The sequence below is a fragment of the Brachypodium distachyon genome, chromosome 5, assembly GCF_000005505.3.
Source record: "Brachypodium distachyon strain Bd21 chromosome 5, Brachypodium_distachyon_v3.0, whole genome shotgun sequence".
In the NCBI taxonomy this organism is placed as follows: Eukaryota; Viridiplantae; Streptophyta; class Magnoliopsida; order Poales; family Poaceae; genus Brachypodium; species Brachypodium distachyon.
Genome location: NC_016135.3, coordinates 15,896,522 through 15,910,639, shown reverse-complemented (window position 1 = coordinate 15,910,639; position 14,118 = coordinate 15,896,522). Strand labels below are relative to the sequence as shown.

Below are 14,118 nucleotides of genomic sequence, written 5' to 3'. Positions count from 1 at the left end.
AACTGATCAATAATTATTTCACAACTTTGTTTACTGCGGATGCACAAGGAAATAGCCGAGAAGTGATTAACTGGGTGCAAAGGAAAGTAGATCAAAATATGAATACCCGAGAAGTGATTAACTGTGTGCAAAGAAAAGTAGATCAAAATATGAATAGCGGAGAAGTGATTAACTGTATGTGCAGATTACTCAGACGAGGAAATCAAGGCTGCAATCAATGCAATTGGGGATTTGAAGGCACCGGACCCGGATGGTATGCCATCCCTTTTCTATAGGAGATGAAGTCACACAAGAAGCACTGCATGTCTTGAGAGGTGGAGAGATGCCGATGGGGTGGAATGACACAACGGTCGTGCTTATACCAAAAATAAGCAGACCTGAGAGTTTGAAGGATCTCCGACCAATAAGTCTATGCAATGTCGTGTACAAGATATTTTCAAAGGTGCTAACAAATAGATTAAAGGTGCTTCTTCCTAATATAATATTCCCTAATCAAAGTGCTTTTGTCCCTGGGAGAATGATCTCTGATAATATTCTTTTGGCATATGAGCTAACACATTTTTGCAGAACAAGAGGAATGGAAGAACAAACTTTGCCGCTCTCATGCTTGACATGAGCAAAGCTTACGATCGAGTGGATTGGAGTTTTCTAAAGGAGACTATGATAAAGATGGGTTTTAATTCTTCTTGGGTCAACTCATCATGAATTGCGTCACTACTGTACGTTATCAAATAAAGGTGAATCATGATACTACAGATGTGATTATCCCAGGGAGAGGACTCCGACAAGGAGATCCCCTACCCCATATTTATTTCTTTTATGTGCTGAAGGCCTGTCTTCTATTTTAGGATAGTAAAACTGGGCACCCTAGGAAGTCCTCTCACGCCATCAGCCTTCTCGGTCGTCCGATCAAGCGCTTGACATAATCCGGCCGTCTATTCATGGGCTTCCGTCCTGCGAGCAGCTACTCCCGGAGAAAAATCGACAGTCCATGCAGGTGAAGCAAAAAAAGAAAAGAAAGAAATCGCCGCCGCCTTCTCACCTTCCCCCTCATCGCAGCCCCTCTCTAGCTCTCCTGCCTTCCCCAACGCCCGCCGCGCCGCCGCCGGCTCGTGGTCGCGCGAGCCATCTTCTCGCTGCCTCCCCGTTGTCCTAGCGATCCATCTCTCTTCCCGACCTCCCCGTACGCTGCCCTACTCCCCAACCTCCTTGTGCTGCCCCTTCTCTCTTTTTTCCGAAAGATCCAGCTTAAAATGCTGGCTTTCATATATTAAGCAGGTAGAAAATTGTACAGGATCGCCGAAGGCGAAACAAGGAAAGAAAAGAAGAAGACAAGAAAAGAAAGGGAAAAGAGGAGACTCAAGGAGGCTCCCAAAGAAGTTTCCTCAGGGCTTTGGCTCCGATGAAGGCCTAGTCTTGGGCCGCGTCTTTGATGAACACGTGGAAGACTCGGTTATTCCGTTCCTGCCAAATGGTCCAACAGGTGAGGATGAAGAGCGAGTTGACTCCTTTCTTGTGGCCGTCGGCGGATAGATCAAGAATGCAACCGAGGAAGTCGGTGAGTGCCCAGTGATCGGCCTTGAGGGCGCCCGCGATGCCATTGCAGTTTTGCCAGGCGGCCAATCCACACCAAACCTGTCGGGAGAAAGGGCATTCAAAGAAGAGGTGAAGCGATGTTTCGAGATTCCGTCGGCAGAGGGGGCAGAAATAGCAATTTGGCCAGCCGCGACGTTGAAGGCGATCCGCACACCACAGCCGGTCTTGCAGTAGAAGCCACGCGAATAATTTCTGCTTGGGAGGTGCCCACTGCCGCCAAACGAGGTCGGGAAGATCGGAACACGAGCGGCCGATGAAGTGGAGCAGGTAGGCGGATTTGGTGTAGACGATGCTGTTGGGGGAGGGGGTCCAACGAATCGAGTCCGGAGCGTTCGTGAGCAGTGGAGGGGCCTGCGCAAGGAGGCGCCAGGCAGCGAGGAATTGGGACATGAACTGCGTGGTGTTGTCGCGGCATAGGTCGGCGATCCATTGGTGGCCGGCGATCGCATGTGCGACCCAGCGGCCCTTGCGGTGCGAGCAGGCGAAGAGGAGCGGGAAAGAGATGCGGAGGGGAGCGCCTCCAATCCAATTGGAGTCCCAGAAACTCGCTGTGAGCCCGTCACCGATGGAAACCACAGTAATCGCAGCGAATAGGTCTCTTTCCTGGTCGTCGCAGGGGGTAGGCATGCCGACCCAAGGTCGGGTGGGAGCCGTCCACTCGAACCAAAGCCAAGGAAGACGAAGGGCGTGGCCAAAAATATCAAGATTGAGCAGACCAAGGCCTCCATTTTCCAGGGGAGGCTGCCCCTTCTCTTGCTGCAGCGCTTGCAGGAGCAGCCGCTTCCTCCCTGTGGCCCGCCGCCTTGTCGCCGGAAAAAGAGGACATCGAATCCGTGGCTATAAGCAGAGCAGATGGGGTGATTCATTGAGGCGATGGTGAAGCTGAGAGACGATGACGCCTGCCCCTCCCGCTGGCTGCCTTTTCTGGTGGCGTGGCTCGGGAAAGGAGTTGATCTTCCCAAGAACGAACAACCCAGTTCGAACCCTAGGTGCACTGTGGCAGCCATCGCCACCCATGGACATGGAGGCCGAAAGAAAGGTACAACTTACAAGACCTATCCCATCTGATTGGTCTTCATAGAGGAAGTGATGCGGTACTTTTGCATAGATGACAATTAGAGTCTGTGAGTTCTATCTATCTAACTATTTGTTCTCAAGTGTATACTCTATCTTGAGGTGGATGCATAATATTTTCTTAACTAATTTCCACAGATCTTTCATAATTTTTTCACGTGGCCTCGTTTTCTAGGAATGCAACGGGTGAAGGTAGGGTAATTTTTATTAATTCTGATTTTATGTTGCTATTTTGATTCGTTGCAGACTTGCAGTACAGCGATGTTCAAACTTGACATCCTCCATCAGAACTGAGGTGTAGTAAGCTCATTGTTCAAAGCAAAGGATCAGAGAAGTCACAAAGTAATTAAAGCACCTGCTAATGGTACTAATATTGACAAATTTGTACGTAGATGTTCAATGTCATCTCTTCATTGTCCATGTTAGAGGTAATCCAGTGGCAATATCTATGATGGTCTTATATTATGTTTGCTCCTTGTGACTGATTGGTAATATTTTCCTGCAGGTATTAAAGAAAATGAATGAAAAAGCTTCCTTGAATATATTTTATTGCAAGGATGATCTACTACATACTCACTCCGTTACATAATTCTTATCGAAATATATGTATCTAAACGCTTTTTAGGAATAGATACATCCATTTTTGGGCAAATTTGAGACAATAATTATGGAACGGAGGCAGTATTTTGGTTAGTTTCTTACTGCAGTTCATTAAAAATTACCACTTCTCAGTCATTTCCATATGGATCCAGAAAAACATTTCTTAGATTAGCTTAAAGAGATGATTTTAGATGGAGGACAGAGATGGATCACACCATTGTAATAATTCTCTTTTTTGCTGCAACAAGCTCTGAAATCCTTATATCCCACTTGATCCTGCCAATATCTGAATGACTAACAAAGTTCAGACAGTGCTTATATCTTTGTTGGTAATAAATCCCTGTCTTTGCTGGTTGACTTGATTTTACTTTGGTCTAGATTAACTCATTCCGGTCTTTGGTCGATGGCCTGCCGTAGTTGGAGCGTCAAATCGACAACAGAAGGTAGAAGGTGGCACATCAACCAGGTAAACTCTCCTAGCCTTCATATTGTCCAAGTCTCACTTAATCCATTGAATTAGAAATTATAATCCCATGCTCTACTCCCTTTCTACTAGACAGCGTCACCCCAAAACAGCTCAGGTTTGCTGCCGACACACCGGCCCTGCTGTCTCGGACCACTCCAACGTCATGCTTGCTATGCCCTGGTGGCCTGGTTATAGCCAGAGGTGGGACGGTGCATTCCCAGAAGCACATTCTACTTGCAGCAGTGCCGCCGTTTAAGGCAGTTGCATCCACTCGCGAACCAGACAGTTAGTTCACCTTTCTATTTTCTTGCGACCATGTAGAGCATATATTTGCTCGGTACAAACACCATCTTTGTATTTAGTTTGGAAAGGAAAATTTCTGACTAAGTCGGGGATATTTCAAATAGCAAATAATATAGTACTCTGATGCTTCCAAAAGAAAGACAATCATGTTTTCAAATAATGGACTGCGAGGTTTTTTTACATTTTTAGGCCCCAACAAGTTCTATCCGCCGACATGAAAAGGAAAAAAGGGCATCCAAAAGTGTCCTATTCTGGGATGACACATTACCACCCTTATCAATAGACTTGAAATTGACATGTCTTTTATTTGCACTCTTACTAGCGCCAATTGGGTTACTCTTAATGGTCCATTAATCAGTTAACAACACTGCTATGCGTACGAACTTTTTTGTACGATAACAGTGCGACGGACAAGATCGAACCATCCATGCACTAATCATACGGCAGCCCATCCATTGGATTGACCATTGTATAAACATCGTAGGATTAGGTGTTGTACGCACAATAGTTTCTATCAGGCGATTTACCATTCCTTCGAAAAGCTTTAGAAGCTTAATTTAGTATGAGTTTGCCTTCTCTCCATTTCGTTCTCATCCGTTTCCTCGGCCAGATCTGCTCCGAGAGTCCGAGGCGGCGATGCTGGGGTTTGGTTGAGGTAGGATCTCTGTTCGCACGCGAACCTTTTTCCGATCGTTCTTGCTGACGTTCTTCTGCTCATGTGCAGCTGATTGGCTCGCGACGCTGTGTTCAAGGGTGCTGGTGTGTTCTTCTTGGAGATCTGGTTTCGTGTTCAGGTTCGCCATTCATCGCTTGCTGCTACTTTCCTGGTCCATTGATGTTTCTCTTTACAGTTTTCTTACTACTGTATGTGTTGATTCTCGGTTTGATGCAGTTCGTGGTACTTCCCTTTTGGTCCTGTCTTGGGGAATCGCTGGTGTTTTTCATGTGCTGCGTTCGGCGATTCGAAGGTGCTGTTCTTTACTGCCGAGGCTAGATTTGGCGCGCGCATCTTTCCCTTTCTCTGTGTGGGTTGAGATTGTTTTGCTGTACGTTCTGTGTCTGCGACCTGTTTGTTGGTTTCTCTATTTCGGCCTCTGGGTGCGGCTGTCGCTAGCCTTATCTGTTCTTTCTTTTTGGACGGTTTTGATCGTAGGTTTTTCTTGCAAACGACTTTCGAGGTTTCGGTCCCATGGATGACGCGGCGTCGACGCTGGATGCGATGGCGGCGGAGGAGGAGGATGACAACAAGGAGAGCTGCAACAGGTAAATCGTAACCCTAGGTCTCTCCCTTGCCATTCCCCATCTGACAGTTCTCGTGGATGAACGCAGCGCTTGCGGGCATGGATAGGACAGCGGAGGAGGAGCGGGACGAGACCTGCATCTGCTCCGGGGTCGCCACCATCGCCACCTCGGTCCCATGCAAGAAGTGGCGGTCGCCGCCCTCGCTGCCCACCCCAAGCCCGCCGCCGGCTGCAACGACACCTACGCCACCCAAACCTCAGGAGGCCGCAAGGTCAAGTGGACCGCCGAGAAGAAACCCCGCAGCAGGAAGCGGGCGCTCGAGTGGATGTGTGCTCCTCCTCCCCCAAGTCCAACGACATGAAGGAGAAGAAGAAGAACAAGGACAAGTTTGCCAAGGAGGACGACATGAAGAACAAGTGCCACTTAAATGTCTCCGTCAAGATCGAGGAGATTCCCGAGGACAACATTGTTTGATGTGTCACCATCAGAAAGGTGAGATTGTTTTCCGATGGTTGCCATGGGGTGGAAATGTTAGATTTTTAAGGGGATTTCAGTTCCGTGCCACCGATCTGGATGAATGATGGGATATTCAGTAGATTTCTGAGAGATCCATGGCTTTCTCCTGCATATATTTAGGGTGATACAATGGTCTGATGTTGACTGCTTTTGTTGTCTAGGATTCTTCTAGAGAATGTTGCAAACATTCTGTCTCAACAGGACACAATTGAAAGAGTTCTCACATGTGGCAACGCTTCAGTTGTTCTTGAATGTGCCTTTGCCTTGTTGGAAGCTGCACTCGATCATCAATATGAGGTTTTAGTATTGTCTTATCTGGCTTTCTTTCCCGGTGTCTGCATTGTAGTATTGTCAAGTGTTGTTAATCAATTTGCTCGTTAGTCTACGTGCTTAAAAAATGAAGTTAGCTATTTTTGCAGTGTTATTAATCCGCACCTTTGTTTCGTATAATTGGTTCTTTCACAAATCATAGATATGCCTGACTCGCGAGCCTGTTTCGCCAATCTGATTTGATATGCGTTATTTATCCTTTAACCTTCTTTGGATGTGTAGTTCCCTAACATATTGGTTTTCTATATTTAGAAAAAGAATCTTTGGGTCTTTGGTAAAGCTTCAGGATGTCCCTCATGAGTAAAGATTCCTGAACCCAGGGCAAAGATTTGCCAATTTCGAAATGATAGTACTATTGCCTACACTAAAGATATAGGTTGTACTGTTACATGATTTTGGCTTTTTTTTCACCTCTTAGCATTTCCTCGATGTTTCTCGCTTTTTAGTACATTGTGATGTTGAATAATGCTTATTGCAGGTTTAGCCACAAGATAGAGAAACTTGAGCCATCAAACTTTCACATCTCACAGATGCGGGCACATGATGTGCCTTGTTCAGTCAGCTCATCATGGAAGTCTTTAGTTGGCATACTAAAATCTCTTTGTAGAGGAAATGACTGGCCACTTCTTTTCCAAGTAGGATATGCTCTGTTGCTCTCTGATTTCTCAGTTCGTGTTTTCTATTACACACTATACATTAATTTTGTGGCAAGTACTGGCATTTGACACCTTTTTTGTTACTGTCTAACTTGGTGCCTTCGTTTTTATTAGCATCTTTAGTTCCATGTCTTCGCTGGCTGCATTTAAAATAGGTAATGAAAACTTCTCTCGTCCCTCACTGTTTGCATCTCTACATGTGGATAACATTTTTTCGATTGTTCGACATATATTATATAACTAATTTAAGGGATAGTGCTATCATACCTCTGTTATTGTGTCATCTCAAAATTTCAGAATCACATTACTTTTGTTTACTTTGTCTGTTTTGCAAAGAACTCTTGTGAAGTGGGTTGCTCCAATGTTGAAAGGAAACTTAGGCAGCTACTTGATATAGGTTGCTCCATAACTGAAGATGAGGCTTATTTTCATACAGGGCAGAGTGCATTTCTCTATTATCTCAGGGTGCAGACTATGCCGAAAATTCACCATTGACTGAACATGAGATTGACTCTAGAATTTTTTAAATCTACGACTATTCACGAGGACCAGTTAAATAAGCAGATACTTGAAGACCCTGCCTTCCATCACTACGTAATGTTTACCAGGAATGTACTTGCAGCTTTGACGACTATTAACTCAACTGCCATGAACTCTAAGGTATATTTCTTTCCAATTGAATGAAAGTCTTACGATGAATTTATCTCAGTGCTAACTTGTATCCCGTCGCATTTCAGGATTCTGGTAACATTGTTTTCCGTCTGTTCACTGATGTGCAGAATTTCTATGTGATGAAGCATTGGTTTGACAGAACTTCATATCTGGAGGCTATTGTTTATGTGACTAACATTGAGGATCACCAGAAGCTCTCCAAGGGTGTCCAATCTGTTGAGATGCAACAATTGTGGCCAACAGAGGAATTATGTGCCACATTTCGTAATCATTCTCAACCTTTCCAGAGGCAGATGAAAACTGAGTACATCTCTGTTTTTGGCCATTCACATTTCCTCCCTGCCTTATCTTCTTCCTTGCTTGAATACAATCCTTGTTATAGATGATGATTTGGTTTTCCAGAAAGACTTGTCATCTCTGTGGAAGCTCAACATGGAAGATAGAGTGATAGGTTCTATACAGTTCTGTGGAGTTGATTAGGTCAGTTGAAAGCTTATATAGCGAAACACGATTTCCTCAAAACTGAGTACAAATAGTTGGATGAAAGCATACATATTTTTTCTTCCCCCCTTGCCTGTGTCACTGAGGACCATTAATTGTTGAGTTTTTTTTAGCGTATTCTTACTGTTTATGGTTTCAAAATATGCAGGTATCAAAAGATTATTTGGAAGTTTGATTGGTGGACTAATAGAAGTCTTTTTGTGTATGCATGGGAGTTTTGCCTGTCAAAGCCTGTTGTATGATAAAGGCATAAGTATGTATCAACAAATAGATTTGAGAGGATACAAAATTGTGAATCTTTGTTCTTGTCGTTTGTGGCTTCATGTATTTGTATGGCACAATGCTTTCACATAAAACAATTTTCACTGTTGAGTAAGCAATAATAGCGAAATATGAAGGACAACTTAGTTTGTAGTAGCACCATACAGTTTTACACTATTGTTCTGTAAGATTGGGATTTGGTGTGCTGGCGCTGCATGTTTCTACCAGATCTGCTGCAGATTGCCAGGTCTGTCAAATACACCATTATAAACGAAATTTGTTTACGCGGTCTTTTGAATTTATCACAATGACATAACAAATTGTGAAAGTTATATCGTGTGCTTGTTTCTAATAGACTTGTCTCGCCGAAAATTCTTTTTGGGTCCCGTCACCCGTTGCTCTCATAATCTGGACTGCCCAAAATCCCATATGACGCTTCTCACGTTCCTAACTCTATTTAGTACACGGGCCCTTTCTTTTCCGTATCTCCGGTATTTCTGGTGGCCCAAGTTGACGTCACATTTTCACGGGCCAGCACATCTTTTGTGTAACTTGGCCCAAGTTATTGTCAACGTTTATGAAATTAAATTGTCCAGCTCGTTTTTGGCCCAGAACAAGAGTTGTACCATTTCGAATAAACGATTCCCTGCTGATTAGGCCCAGATGGGGCGACGGGCCAACCTGGCACTGGCCCAAGACACATCTGTGCCATGTCAAAGAGTAAATTACAGAAAACACCACGTTACGGGTTAGGATTTCACATAGATTCCAGTTTTCGTTTTAGTTACAAAAACCCACCGGATTAGTATAACCCCTTGCTTGCTAGCGTCTAAGCCTGTTTCTAATGAGGCGGGTCCACGGGTCAGTCCAATGTGACGTCCATGCTGGCAACTATCTCTTTTTCCTCCATGCACTCTCCTTGTGCCCAGTCTAAGGCCGATGGGCCCTCACTGGCCATGGGCGTTGGAGCGGCGGCGCGCGGAGCCGCGGCACGGCGGGCGGAGCAACAACGCGCGACGACGCAGCAGGACGCGCAGAGGAGCGGGCGCGGCGGGCGGAGCAGCCGCGCGTGGCGCAGCAGGGCGCGGGCGAGAAGCGGCGAGCGACGGCACGAGCGGCGCAGCAGGGCGCGCGGAGGAGAGCGCGTGGAGCCGCCTCGCGCGGGATAGCAGGGCGTGGGCGAGAAGCCGCACGGCGCGTGGAGCAGCCGCGTGCGGGCGAGCAGCGGCGCGAGGAGCAGCAGCGTGTGGGCGAGCAGCGGCGAGCGAGCAGCGCAGCGGGCGCGAGGAGCAGCAGAGCGCGACGCGTGGGAGCGCGGGGAGCAAGGGGAAAGAACAGAGGAAGAACACCCTAGCAGGCTGAGCTGGCCCGACACGCTGGCCCGACAGTGGGCCGTAGCTGTCAGACACAGGATTAGTTGCTAGCGAGACGAGGGGTTATGCTAATCCGGTGGGTTTTTTTTAATTAAAACGAAAACTGGTATCTATGTGAAAATCGCTCATAATGTGGTGGTTTTCTGTAATTTACTCCATGTCAAATTATTTTTGCTAAACAATTACGGGGACTGCTCAAATAACAGGTTGCACGTGTCGTTTCCGGTTTTTTTTTTTCTTTTTTTGATGCATTTTTTTGTTTCCTTTCTTCATAAACCTTTTATTTTGTCTTTTTTTGTTGACCGTTCAGTTTAGCAATCTCAGTAATTGAACCCTTTTCAGACGCTAGACCGTTACACATTTTTTCCTGCAACGTGAAAATATCATGAAATTCGATTTTTTTTCGACCATTACTTTTATCTAAAAGCATGCAGGAAATGTGACGGCCCCATCTGCCAGACAAAAAACAAACGCTCCCCGCGCACCACCGCATGCATCAGTGATTCAGTATTTGCAAGGGCTTCGTACGCTTCGTTCCCGTACGGCAACATAACTTGACGGGCCGTTGCCCCGATGCACGACAGCACCTATTAGATCGCCGTTTAAATAGCCAGAGCTGGGTACTGTGATGGGCCGATCTAATAGCTAGCTTCGATCACCGTGGCAAGCACGTACGCGGCAGCACCGGGTGTCAACTCTGGTTCCTCGACAACGGACGATAGCGGAACAGCAGTACAACACCACTGCATCCGCCGTCGCTGTCCCTACCAAAGCAAATGAACAATCAAAACAAATTTAAGCAGTCAAAACTAGGTTTTTCCCAAGCATCGGCATTGAGGACGGGAAGACAGATCTAGCTAGAACAAACTCACAGGATGCCTCCCGACGCGGTAGCTGCTCGTCGACGCACGACATCTCGTCTACGACTGCTAGCCTGGACCGCCGGCGGAAGCGAGCAGCTACCTTACTGCTGCTACGGTCTTTCTCCTCCACCTCCGAACGGAAAATGAAAATCGCTCTTTCTGAGACGGGCGACCCCCCTACTCAATGCTTGCGCGGGCCTCGACACCTCCCTGCTCAAAACGGTCCAAGACTGAAAATGTCAAAAAAGTAAATTACAGAAAACCACCGCATTAGGGGCTAGAATTTCACATAGATACCATTTTACGTTTTAGTTGCAAAAAACCACCGGCGTAACCCTTTGCTCCATAGCGTTTAAACTTGTTTCTGACCATGTGGCGCACGGTCGGGCCAGGGTGTTCTCCAGCGTGCATTTGTCCAGCCCGATGCCATTACATGGCCGTCCGTTGCTCCCCTCGTGCCTCGCGCTGCTTGCCGCCGCTCGCGCTCCTGGCCGCGCGCCGCCGCTCCTCCGACGCGCGTCCGCCCGCGCTCCTGTCCGCGCGCCGCCGCTCGCGCCGCTCCTGCGACGCGCGGTCGCTCGCGCTCCTGGTCGCGCGGCGCCGTGCCTCTGACACCCCGCGCGCTGCAGCCCCACGTGCCTCCGCACCAACCTGCACCCGACATGCTCCTCCCTGACGCGCGCCTTGCGCCGCCTCGGTTGCGCGGGGGTCTTCTTCCTCGCGTCCGGCGGAGCGCCGCCCGCGCTCAGGCTGTCGTTCCGGATCTCCCCTCCGACCTAGCCGCCTAGGCCGAGAGCACCGCAGAGCCGTGGCGAGCTCGAGGACGCATCGCGTGGATGTCGCCGCGCACCAAAGCGCCTCCGCGACGGAGCTCCTCCGCCGCTCTCCGTCGCCAGGCCTCCACCGACAGCGGCTGCTGCTGCGTAGCCACCTGGGCGCCTAGCGCCGCCGCCTTGCTCGTCTTCGCCGAGAAATCCCCGCTGACCCGCGCCCTTCTAGCCCCGACCGGGATGCCTCGCTGTGAGCCGTCGCTGCCATTAGTAGAGGGCTTAGAAGGAGAGGAAGAGAATCCATGGCGACAGAGCTTTGAGGAGGGGAGGCTTCGGGGGAGGAGGAGGAGCAGGCAGGGGAGGCCGCCTGAGGCCAGCGGCAAATTGATGAGAGGGGGCAGGGAGCTCCATATGCCGGAAGACTCCTCCAGTCCTCCATCACAGGAGTGGTAGTAGTACATGGCCGAAGTCATCAATGCCGTGCTTGCCACTAGCAGACTCGTAGTACAACTGGTGCTGGTACTAGTAGTACCAGTAAGGCGAGGCAGGCCGGGGCTGAACGGAGCAGAGCAGAGCTGCGTGCATCCTCAATGGCAGCCGCATTAAACGCGGCCCTGACCACCCTCCTGCGCCTCACTGTATTGCGTTGCCCGGACCGGAGGAGAGCTGCGAACGAGATTCATCCGACTCGAGGGCGGCGGCAGGAAAGCTAGTGGCGCTCTCGCTCTCGCCAGAGCCAGAGAAGAGGGTGGCGACGCTGGTCTATTTAGAAAACGTTCCACGTCAGTGTGCCAGCTAGACACGACACGTGGGCCCGCCCTGTCAGATTCGGGTTATACGCTAGCGAGCGAGCGGTTAAGTAAATCCGGTGGGTTTTAGACCGGTATCAATACGAAATCCAAACGTGTAATGTGGTGTTTTTTTTAATTTACTCATGTCAAAGCTGTGCCATTTTCGAACTGGCCCAACAGTGCCAAAACAAGGTTCTGTACCAACCCAAAAATGCTGCACCCGTCCATGTCTAGGCCTGGCACAACGTGTTCTAGCCCATGTATTATTTAAAAAAGATGGACCTTGCTGGACCGGCCCAGTATAGTTCACTGTTTCATACTCTATAATGGGCCAAAAAAAGCTGACAAAAAACACAGGCTGCGGGAGAAAAACGAGGACGATCGACGTCCAGTGATTCCAGGAGCAATGGGTGACGGGACCTAAAAATTCACGTTCCTTATCTCGCTTTGCTATATTGACATGGATGATCTGTTTGTATGTGTATGTGCGGTGGTACGATTCACCGTCCATTCTTTTTGTTGGTTCTCAGAAGATCATTTAATCAAAACTTATCAAAGCTCTCCTAAAAAACATGCTCAAACATCCCCCATTCAAAGCAAAAAAAAGAAATCGTTCCAGGGAGGCGCGCAGGGCGCGCCAGCGCCACAATCCCTAGTGAAGGTAATCTTCGAAACAGACGCCGCAGTCCTCAAGCAAGCAGTTAATGGAATGCACGTGACAACTCAAGTCTTCGGTGCTCTGTTTCTTGATGCAAAATTTAAATTGTCTATTAATTTTCAGTATGCTTCTGTAATATGGTGTCCCAGGTCTTGTAATTCTGATGCACATAAAATAACGTCTTTTGGCGCAAGTTTGTTAAATGTAAGTATATCTGTAAATCCTTATATAGGCCGGGCCATAAATCTTACGTGACGACGAGTTGGTCAACATTTCCAAAAATCGATCAAGACGCCAACTAAGTCAACTAGTCAAATCTCTCATGCTATTGTCAAAAGGTGCAAAGAACTTGAGTAAAGCTCAAGAAAAGTGTTGGGATGAAGTTCTTGGTCCATGGTGGATCATGGACCAATTCCTATTTTTTTCACTTGATGCACACAAAAGGTATGGACCAAGGAGCTATTTTTATCACTTTGCCACCACTTTTCTCTCTCCCTCAAGGTAGCCATGGTCTTTTGTCATGGACCCGTAGGCTATAAATACTTCTCCCATAAGAACATGTACCATTCACTTTCAATTTAAATAAACTCAAGGGCAGAGAGTTAGAATACTCCCTCTAAGGTTCGCTCTCGAGATCCGCTTTCGGCTAAAAGTCGACCGGTCTCGAGGAAACCTTTTAGGGGACTCCAATTTTGAGGTTCCATGCCAACCAAGGTTGGGTTAGAGTTCCGAGGGTATTCTAATCTCGATACTTGGAAAGACGTGTTCGGTCCAAGTACGAGGCGACCTCGAGGAATCTCTCGCTAAAGGTGACTTGGAAAGACGCGTTCGGCCCAGACACTTGGCTAACAATCCCCTCGAAGCCTTTCTAACATAGGATTAAGTCGCTCCCGCAAGTTTAACTGAACGTATTCAAAAAATATCGACGCGAAGAAGGAAAAAGTAACCCCAAGCCCAAGTAACCCCGGCTGGATTCGTTTGGTACTGTACAAACCAACCCCTGGTTGGTTGTGGTGCAGGTAGCCATGTCTTTCGTTGTGGTCCAGGTTTTCCCGCGGGAGCGAGCGCGCGGCATGCGAACGAAAACGCGTCAGTTCCCTTTTAGGATCGAGGGCAATTCCATTTGCGGGAGATCTGGGGCACCTGGTCAGGGCGCACTCCCTAGGCCATCTTCCACCCCCTCGCCGCCTCCAAAAAAACTTTATGGCGTTTCCTGCTTACATGCTGATTAGCTTGTGTAGGTTGGTAATGAGAACTATAGTCCTCATGACTGACTGCATCATGTCCATAACGCACTTGTGGAGGCCAGTACAAGTTTAGCTGATCAGATGAATGAGGGTGTTAGCTTGGAACGTCGTTTAGTCCATTAACAAGTTGACATGCCTGAAGCTGTCAAAAAAAGTTGACATGCCTGAATACACTGCACAACTCCGAGACCACTAAATT

The 14,118-nt window shown here is 47.9% G+C and overlaps 1 protein-coding gene and 1 long non-coding RNA gene across 13 annotated transcripts; one reads left to right on the top strand and one right to left on the bottom strand.

Moving 5' to 3' along the window:
- Window positions 1–4,370: 4,370 nt before the first annotated feature.
- Window positions 4,371–8,373, top strand: LOC100845870. Of its 12 annotated transcripts, none has more exons than XM_014903430.2 (9): window positions 4,371–4,694; window positions 4,764–4,833; window positions 4,932–5,085; window positions 5,193–5,302; window positions 5,369–6,762; window positions 6,898–6,938; window positions 7,220–7,443; window positions 7,521–7,935; window positions 8,105–8,373. In XM_014903430.2, the coding sequence occupies exons 1-5, from the start codon at window positions 4,602–4,604 to the stop codon at window positions 5,860–5,862; spliced, it is 921 nt and encodes a 306-aa protein (XP_014758916.1). In that variant the 5' UTR covers window positions 4,371–4,601; the 3' UTR covers window positions 5,863–6,762; window positions 6,898–6,938; window positions 7,220–7,443; window positions 7,521–7,935; window positions 8,105–8,373. The 12 variants fall into 12 exon arrangements, 11 of the variants coding, with proteins under 11 accessions (XP_014758916.1, XP_024311797.1, XP_014758913.1 ...); XM_024456029.1 differs by having other exon boundaries at window positions 7,120–7,443; XM_014903427.2 differs by having other exon boundaries at window positions 5,369–6,094; window positions 6,606–7,443.
- Window positions 8,374–9,848: 1,475 nt separating this feature from the next.
- LOC112269494 lies at window positions 9,849–10,869 on the bottom strand. Its single transcript, XR_002961342.1, has 3 exons — window positions 10,751–10,869; window positions 10,463–10,663; window positions 9,849–10,354 (listed from the first exon to the last, which is right to left on the bottom strand). It is a non-coding gene; the product is annotated as an uncharacterized LOC112269494 (long non-coding RNA).
- Between the last annotated feature and the right edge of the window lie 3,249 nt (window positions 10,870–14,118).

What these genes read in the sequence shown, in the direction of transcription:
- LOC100845870 (XM_014903427.2), top strand. Translation starts at nt 4,602, where the DNA reads ATGAGTTTGCCTTCTCTCCATTTCGTTCTCATCCGTTTCCTCGGCCAG. An exon ending in GATGCTGGGGTTTGGTTGAG is followed by an intron (nt 4,695 to 4,763) that starts GTAGGATCTCTG and finishes GCTCATGTGCAG; the next exon opens with CTGATTGGCTCGCGACGCTG. An exon ending in AACAAGGAGAGCTGCAACAG is followed by an intron (nt 5,303 to 5,368) that starts GTAAATCGTAAC and finishes GGATGAACGCAG; the next exon opens with CGCTTGCGGGCATGGATAGG.